The sequence below is a fragment of the Lipotes vexillifer genome, unplaced genomic scaffold, assembly GCF_000442215.2.
Source record: "Lipotes vexillifer unplaced genomic scaffold, Lipotes_vexillifer_v1.1 scaffold773, whole genome shotgun sequence".
NCBI lineage: Eukaryota > Metazoa > Chordata > Mammalia > Artiodactyla > Lipotidae > Lipotes > Lipotes vexillifer.
Window position 1 is genome coordinate 789,316 of NW_006786767.1, and position 9,440 is coordinate 798,755.

General features: G+C 36.7%; 1 protein-coding gene across 1 annotated transcript; it reads right to left on the reverse strand.

Annotated features, from left to right (window-relative positions):
- Positions 1-1,357: 1,357 nt before the first annotated feature.
- On the reverse strand, positions 1,358-2,315 carry LOC103074891 (olfactory receptor 1052-like). Its single transcript, XM_082931144.1, is given in 2 exon segments — positions 1,358-1,438; positions 1,440-2,315. Coding segments are annotated over 2 exon segments (957 nt in total).
- Between the last annotated feature and the right edge of the window lie 7,125 nt (positions 2,316-9,440).

Consider the following 9,440-nt stretch of genomic DNA (forward strand, 5'->3'; position numbering starts at 1 on the left):
TAGTGTGTTTTTCATTTCAGTTATTATATTCTTTAGTTCTGACTCGTTCTTTTTTATATTTTCTAGTTCCTTAAAATTCTCACTGTGTTCATCTATTCTTTTCTGTAATTCAGTTAGCATTTTTATTACTAGTGTTTTGAATTCTTTATCTGGTCAATGATTTATTTCTCTTTCATTAGTTGCTTTTCATGGGTTTTCCCTTGCTCTTTCAACTGAACCAAATTCCTCTGTCTTCTTATTTTATGTAACTTTCTCTTTCTCTATGAAATTAGTTGAAACAGCTACCTATTGTGGTCTTAAAAGAGTATCTTTATGTGGGAGCATCACTACACAGTCTACATGAGCCCAGTGGCTTTGGTGGGAGACCTGGATTTGATGTGAACAGGAGTCACGTCTTTCCTGAGGGTGTGCTGGCAGCTATCACCTTGCTAGGAGGTGGGGCTGGAGATGGAGGGGCTAGAGATGGAGCCAGATGTGAGCCAGCACTTCCTCTCTGTGCAGTGGCCATAACCACCCTATTATTGCACGTGGGGATGGGTTCCAAGTTGCTGGAGCAGAAGCCCTGAGGATCGAGTTGAAGCCACAGGGTAGGCAGGGCCCATGTGGGCTCCCAGCATGGGTTGCAGTGTGGGCTGTGGCAGTCTAGCTGAAGATAGAGATTGGAGCTGCTTCTGATGTGCTGCCTAAGTGCCAGTAATGGCTACTGCTGCCCTGCTCAGGCACCGCTTTGGGTCAGAGACACCTCTGTTTCTCAAAACCAGTCTCTCAAGTGGGGCTGAAATGTGTGCTCATCTTAGGCTGGGGCACACACCAGAGCAGTATTGGGAAACCAGCTAGTCGCCTATACAGTTTTCAATCCTCTCTCTGCCCTGCTTCAGGACCAAGCAAGCATGTGCATGCTCCTCACAAGCAGAGTCCAGGCTTCCCTGGACTCCCAGCCCTCCTGTTAGTACCACTGGCCCTCCAAGAATCCAGGGGGACTCATCTTCCCTGTGTCAACCCCAGGGGTGAGGTGCCCAGTATGTGTCTCAAACTACTCCTCAGGGAAGAACTCCACCTGTGCATTCTCCCTTTTCCTCTGAGTCTCCTCCCAGAAGCACAGGTCTGAACCTCATCACTTCTTTTCCCTTTCTACCCAATTCTGTGTGACTTTTCCTTACTGCCTTGGTTGTACAGTGGAAAAACAGTATTTGTGGAAAGAGAGGAGAGAAAGGAGTTTTTGGGAAGATAAATTTTAGGAACTGGTGTATATATAGGAACTGAGGATCTGGATATAGGCTTTCTAAAACTATGTATGTTACAAATACTTTGGAAAATTTTTCAGGTGGCTGCATACCTCAGTTTGAAGACCAGTGAGCTAGACACTAATATTGCCAGGGAACACACACCCTCCAACCAGCTTCCACAGGGCACATTTGACCTCCTTTTTTCTCAAACAAGGGATTTAACATGTAGATAATGGGGTTTAACATGGGGTTTATAACACAGAAGAGCACAGAGACAAGGATATCCATATCCAGGGAGTAGCCTACTCTGGGTCTGTCATAGTTGAAGTTGGCCATTCCATAAAAGACCACCACAATAGTGAGGTGGGGTGCACAGGTAGAGAAGGCCTTGCTCCTGCCCTGAGCAGAGGAAATCCAAAGGATGGCAGAGATGATGAGTATGTAGGACACTGCAGTAAACAGGTAGGGGTTCAGGCCAATGGTTGCACTGGACACATGGAGCACAGACTCACCAAGAGAGGTGTCTGAGTAGGAGAGCTTCAGGAGCAATAGGATATCACAGAGAAAGTGGCTGATCTTGTTAGGCCCACACAGAGTGAGTGTAGCTGCCAGCACTGTGTATGTCACAGAATTCACCAGCCCACGTAGCCAGGACCCAGTTGCCAAACAAACACAGACCTTCACATTCATGAGGACTGGATACTGAAGAGGGTGGCAGATGGCTACATAGCAGTCAGGAGTCATAGTTGCCAATAAAACACCCTCAGTGCCGGCACATGTCACATGGAAGAAAATCTAGGAATAGCAGCCCTCACAGGAGATGGTCTTCTTCCCCTGAAAGAAGTTCACCAACATGACTGGAATAGTGGTAGATGTGTAGCAGGTGTCCAAGAAACTCAGGTTGCTGAGGAAATAATACATTGGGGTGTGGAGGGCAGGACTGACTCTTGTGGCCATTATTATAAGTGTGTTCCTGAAAAGAGTTTTCAGGTAAATGACCAGGAAGACCAGGAAGAACAAGCCCTGTAGGTTGGGATGGTTGGAAAATCCCAAGAAGTTGAATTCAGTGACATCTGTTTGACTGTTCATTTCAAGGGGCATCACAGCTACAAAACAATGAGAAAAAAGAAACCATAATGAGAACATACAAGGAGCACCCCAAATGGGCTTGTAAACTTATAGGGCCATGTAAAATAATGTTGGATATAGACAGTTTGGACTGTGGAAGGAGGTGTGCAGAAGTGTCTTCAGAGAGACCAGAATTTCTCACTCAGCAGATCTAACCAGCTCAGGCCCAGGGACCACCCACAAATTTACATGGCTACTGGTGTGTGAAAATAAACGCAGACTTGGTTAAAACCAGCAACAAGCCATTAACCCCTTCATTAGTATGAACTCGTTTCTCACTACCTTGGTAATATCTACCTCCTATCATTGCCCTTTTTGGTAAGCATATTAATTTTTCTAAGAAATAAAATTTAATTGCAAAAAATAAGGAAAATTAGAAAAATATAAAGAATTTAATCACCTGCAGAATCAGAATCAGTGCTACTTTTCAGTGTACTCCATTGTAGGTTTTTTTCAGTTATGTAAATTTGAGCTCTGCTTATAGTTTTAAAGTATTAGGAGTACAGTTTCCCAAATTGGAAAGAAAGAGGTAATACTATCTATTCACAGAAGACATGATCTTATATGAGAAAATACCAAAGAAACCACAAGAAAGCTACTAGAGCTCATAAACAAATTCAGCAAAGTTAAACACACAATAATCATTTGCGTTTCTGTACACTAACAATGAACAATCCAAAAAGGAAGTTAAAAAAATCAATTCCATTTGCAATGACATCTAGAAGAATTAAGCATTTATAATGTCTTGCTAAAGAGGTGAAAGACTTTTTACACTGAAAACCACAAAGCATTGCTGAAAGAAATTAAAGGAGACATAAATAAATGGCAAGACATCGCATGTTCATGGTTAAGAAGACTTAACATTGTTAAGATGTCAGTATATCCAAAATGATCTACACATTTTGATCAATATCAAAATTCTATAGATCTGTCCCACAGAAATGGAAAAGCCAGTCCTCAAATTCATATGAAATTGTAAAGGACCCTGAATAGTCAATACAATCTTGGCAAAGAACAATAAAGTTGGAGGACTCACACTTCCTGACTTCGAAACTTACTGCAAAGCAACAATATTATACTAGCATAAGAGACACATATAGACCAATGGAATAGAATAAACAGCCCAGAAACAAATTCTCACATACATGTTGATTTTCAAGAAGTGTACCAAGACTATTCAATGGGAGGAAAAAAAGTCTTTTCAATAAGTTGTTCTGGGAAAACTGGATATCCACATGCAAAAGAAAGAAGTGGTCCCTTACCTTATATAATACACAAAATTAACACAAAATGTGTTAAAGACCAAAACTTAAGAGCTAAAACTATAATACTTTTATAAGAAAACATTGAGGAGAAATCTTGATTTCATTATATTTGGCAACAATTTCATAGATATGACACCAAAATTACAGGAAAACAAAAGAAAAATAAATTTTACTTCATGAAAATTAAAGTATCATCAAAGGGCACTAACAAGAAGTAAAAGATAACCTATAGAATATGAGAAAATATTTGCAAGTCATATATCTGATAAGGAATTAATATCCAGCATATATAAAGAACTCCTACAACTCAACAACAAAAAATAAATTCAGCAAAGTTGCAAAATACAAAATCAATATACGAAAATATGTTGCATTTCTGTGCACTGAAAACAAACTCTTAGAAAGAGAAATAAAACAATTCTATTTACAATTGTACTAAAAAGAATTAAATACCTAGAAATAAATTTAAAGAGGTGAAAGACAGGTACACTGAAAACTATAAGATATTGATGAAAGAAATTGAAAAGGACACAAACAAATGAAAAGATATTCTGTATTCATGAATTGGAAGAATTAATATTGTTAAAATTTGATATTGCCCAAAGCAATCTATAGTTTCAGTGCAATCCCTATCAAAATTCCTATTGGCATTTTTCACCGAAATTGTACAAATAATTATAAAATTCGTATGAAACTACAAAAGACACCAAATAGCCAAAGAAATCTTGAGAAAGAAGAACAAAGCTGGAGGCATCGTGCTCCCTGATTTAAACCATATTACATAATTAATATAGTAATCAAAACAATGTAGTATTGGCATTAAAAGAGACACATAGGGGACTTCCCTGGTGGTCCAGTGGTTAAGAATCTGCCTCCCAATGCAGGGGACATGGGTTTGATCCCTGGTTGGGGAAATAAGATCCCACATACCGTGGGGCAGCTAAGTCCGCGCGCCTCAACTACTGAGGCCGTGCACTCTGGAGCCCACGAGACACAACTAGAGAGAAGCCCGCACACTGCAATGAAGAGTCTGTGAACCGCAACAGAAGATTTTGCATGTCGCAAAAAAGATCCTGCATGCTGCAAATAAGACCCAATGCAGCCAACTAAATAAATAAATAATAAATAAATAAATATTTTTTAAAAAGAGAGAAACACATAGATCAATGGAACAGAATAGAGAGCCCAGAAATAAACCCACACATATGTGGTCAATTAATTTATGAGAAAGGAGCCAAGCATATACACTGAGGAAAGCAAAATCTCTTCAATAAATGCTGTTGGGAAAATTGGACAGCCACAGGCAAAAGAATGAAACTGGACTACTGTCTTATACCATACACAAAAATTAACTCAAAATGGATCAAAGACTTGAATATAAGACCTGAAACCATAAAACTCCTAGTAGAAAACAGGCAGTAAGCTCCTTGACATCAGTCTTGGTGATACCTTTTACTATTATAAATACTGGAATGAACATTTTTATACATAAGTATATGTGAGCATTTCTGGTTACCTCTTCAGAAAAAATTTGGTCTCCATGTTTTTAAACATACTGCAGATGGAAAAATTCTAAGTAATCAAACATACTTAAGTATGTTAACTTATTAAAGTAAACTTTATGACACCAAGATTTACTCTCAAACGTTGTATGTTTTCTGAAAAAATAATTGATACAGTTATTAGCTTTCTTTTAAATTATCCATGCTGACAGGTTCACAATAACTGTGAATAGGGATTTCTGCACCTTTTTCAATCTTGGAGGTGAGATGATATAGTGGAAAGAGTGGGCTCTTGAATCAGATAGATGTAAAATCAAATCCTACTTCTATTGCTTGCTAGATGTAAATGGTGGATAAGTTAGCAGACTTCTCTGTTCCTCAGTTTGCTCATTGTATTCTGATATTAATACTGCCTATATCAGAGTTTTGGGGAGAAGTAACATGAGATAATATAAGTAATGTGCCTGCTATATAATAGGTGTTCAATCAACTGTGGCTATCAATGCTATTTTTTTAATCCATACAAAAATATTTTAAGGTAAAATATTTTCTTTGGCTCTACCTTCCAAATTGAATAAATATTATTCTCACTACTGTCACCACAGAGACCCCAGTCCAAGCTATCATTTTCTCTTGCCTAGATTCCTAAAACAGACTCCTATTTTCTTTCCACTCCCCTCTTCTCATTTAGTCAATCTCCACACAGCAGCAACCAGAGTGAGTTTTTACAGCATAAACAAAATTACACCACTCTTAAACTCAAAACCTTTTGATAGTTTCCCATCTCACTTAGAATAAAATCTGAAGATCTCACCTTGGCATACAAAGCCCATAGGATCTGACCTCTGACTACATTTCTAATATTACTTCCTACCATTATTCCCTGTTGCTCACTCAGCTTGAGCTACACAGGGCTGCTTTCCATTTAAGTTCACCAAACACATGCCCATTGTAAGGGCTTGTACTTGATATTTCTTTAGCTAGAAACTTTCCCCCATATATTTGCATGGTCCGTTTCCTATTTTCATTGAAGTTTTTCCTGAACTCTTACTTCCTTAAGAATACTTCCTCTGAAAATTCTATCTAAAATAGCAACTCCATCATTGTATCCTCTTCTCCTGCTTTACTTCTTTTGTAGCATTATCTTATACCTGGCATGAAATTATTTATCTATTTGAATGTGTTTGTATTATAAGTTCAGTGAGGCCTGGAGCTCAGTTTTGCTCCCTCTCTATCCCTCATACCTAAGACAGTGTCTGGCATACAGTATGTGCTCAGTAATTATGTGTGGAATGAATAAATGAATCTTTATTTTTAGATAATTCTGGATTTTAATATATTTCCTTTGAGAAAATATAGTCTAATTCTTTTTCATTTTGCCTAATTGTGTTTAATTATTCTTCCTTATATCTTTCTCCTGACCTGTGGATATCAGCCTATCATGTTTATCAGCCCATTTTATTCTCTAGAGTAGAAAATTTTACACATTGGAAATTTTAACATCTTCTTCCATATCGATTTTCTACATAATAAATAATTCTCATTAAGAATAAAGATAAAACCTAGCTTATTTTTATTTCTCCCATATAAGTTATCAATTAAAGCAAAATATTATCCTGTTAGAACCCCAACAGATATATATATATAACTTGATTGTAATATATATATTACTTGATTGGCTTTTATGTGTGCCCCTAAATTCATGATTTATGTTTCTAAACTACTAAAGGAACACAAGTATTTATTGAATTATTTAATCAGGGACTTTGCTCTGCAACCTGAAGGGCAGCCTTCATAAACTATCCAATCAATATTAAACTGGGAACCTTATCCTAGGATGCTATCCTATTGAAAGCAGTGATCTTTTTAAACCCTAAAATATATCCAATCACTCCCTATCTTAAAAATCTTTCAGTGGCCTCCATTCTCTATCAAATGAAGTTCAGATTATTTCACATGGCTTCAGGAAGAAGATCCAGGTTTCTTAAGTCCTGAAACTTTTATTTTTTTCTGGTGTGAGGGAGCTTTTTAAAATTTTTGAAAATATCTTACTTTTGTAAATCTTCATAGCATGATTATGTGAATAGCTTTGTAGGGCACCACCCAAGGTTTTAGAAAATGTGTCTGCAAATTAGGGACCTGAAGTTTAAGTTTCAGTTACTTATGTAAACTCTCCTTTCATGGCCAATATAATACATTGGTTAAGTTGTGAACTCTGGAGTTAGATTTCTTGGGATCAAAACTTATCATTGTACTTCTTTAGTTATGAGAACCTGGGTAAGTTATTTCTTATCTCTTTGCTTAATATTTCCATGTCTAAAATGAAAATTGAAAGAAAAGAGACCATATTTAAGATGGAATCATAAAAAATTTACTCAGTCCAAAAGGACAAATAAATGAGCAAATATATTTTTTAAAGAATTTAAAAAGACTACTAACTGTTCAAAAAAATAATAGCATGTATTGGAGAGCTTATAACATAGATAGAAATTAAATATATAACAATAACAACACAAAGGGTGGGAGGGTGAAAAAAATGGAAAAATGTTTTGTAGTATTCTTGCATTGTACCTTAGGTGGTAAAACATAAAGATAGATTGTATTAAGTAAAAAATGTATAGTACAATAGAGTGAGCACTAAAAAATAATACAAAGAAGTATATCCAAAAACCAATAGAAGAGATAAAACGGAATTATAATAAAAATTAAAACTCAATCCAAAAGAAGGCACAAAAGATCAGATGGGACAAATGGAAAACAAATGATAAAATACTAGACTAAAGTCTATCACATCAGTAATACCAGAAAATGTAAGTAGAATAAACACTCCAATAAAAAGACAGAGCTTCAGACTGGATTTTAAAATGAACCAAGTATATCCCCTTTTTAATAAACTCATTTTACATATTAGATTTTGAATATGTTCAAAATAAAAGGATAGGGACAAATATACTATGTAAAACCAAACATAAAAAAAGTTGACATGAAAATAAAAAGTTGATGTGTAGGCTTTAAGATAGAGAGATTACCAAAAGTAAAGAGGAATATTTTGTAATAATAAAAGGATCAGTTCATCAAAAAGACATAATAGGGCTTCCCTGGTGGCGCAGTTGTTGAGAGTCCGCCTGCCGATGCAGGGGCCGCGGGTTCGTGCCCCGGTCCGGGAAGATCCCACATGCCGTGGAGCGGCTGGGCCGCTGAGCCTGCGCGTCCAGAGCCTGTGCTCCGCGACGGGAGAGGCCACAACAGTGACAGGCCTGCGTACCACAAAAAAAAAAAAAGATACTAAAACTTGTTCTCTTTAAAGTCACCCAGAATGATGACAGAAGAGGAAAATTGTGATTCAGGTGCCATAATTGCCCAGAAATATGAAGAAATGTCCTAAAGAGTAGTAGGTGATAGATAAAAAAAAAAAAAAAAAAAGACATAATAATCACAAATATGTAAAAGCATCTATTAAAATAACTGAAAAATACGTAAAGAAAATATTGACAAAAGAAGAGTTGGACAAGTTCACAATCATAGTTGGAAACTTTAATACCCCTTTCTCATTGAAAATTATGAAATTAGTTAACAAAAAAATCAGTAAGGATACAGAATATTTAATTATTAAAATATATTTTGGATTTTTGTCACAAATATATTTTGTGACAACACAATTACCTTGACATAATTAACACTACATTATATCCAATAATTTCAGAATAAACATTCCAGTTGAATGCATATGGAATATTCACTAAAGTAGACCATACCCTGGGCTACAAAGCAAGTTTCATATGGAGTATGTTTCCTGACTGTGATGGAATTAAATTATAAATTAATAACAAAAAGATATCTGAAAAATCCCCCAATATTTAGAAATTTAGCAAACATTTCTATGAAACTCATGGGTCAGAGGAGTCATAAGGAAAATAGAAAATATCTTAAATGTAATGATAATGAAAGCACAGCTAATAAATATTTGTGGGGTGGGGACTTCCCTGGTGGTGCAGTGGTTAAGAATCTGCCTCCAAATGCAGGGGACATGGGTTCAAACCCTGGTCCGGGAAGATCCCATATGTCACAGAGTAACAAAGCCCAAGTGCCAAAACTTACTGAACCTGTGCTCTAGAGCCCATGAGCCACAACTACTGAGCCCATGTGCTGCAACTACTGAAGCCTGTGTGCCTAGAGCCCATGCACTGCAATGAAGAGTAGCCCCCATTCACAGCAACCAGAGAATGCCCACATGCAATGAAGACCCAACCCAGCCAAAAATAAAAAATAAAAAATAAAAAAAAAAGTGGGGGTGGATGTAGCTAAAACAAGGTTTAGAG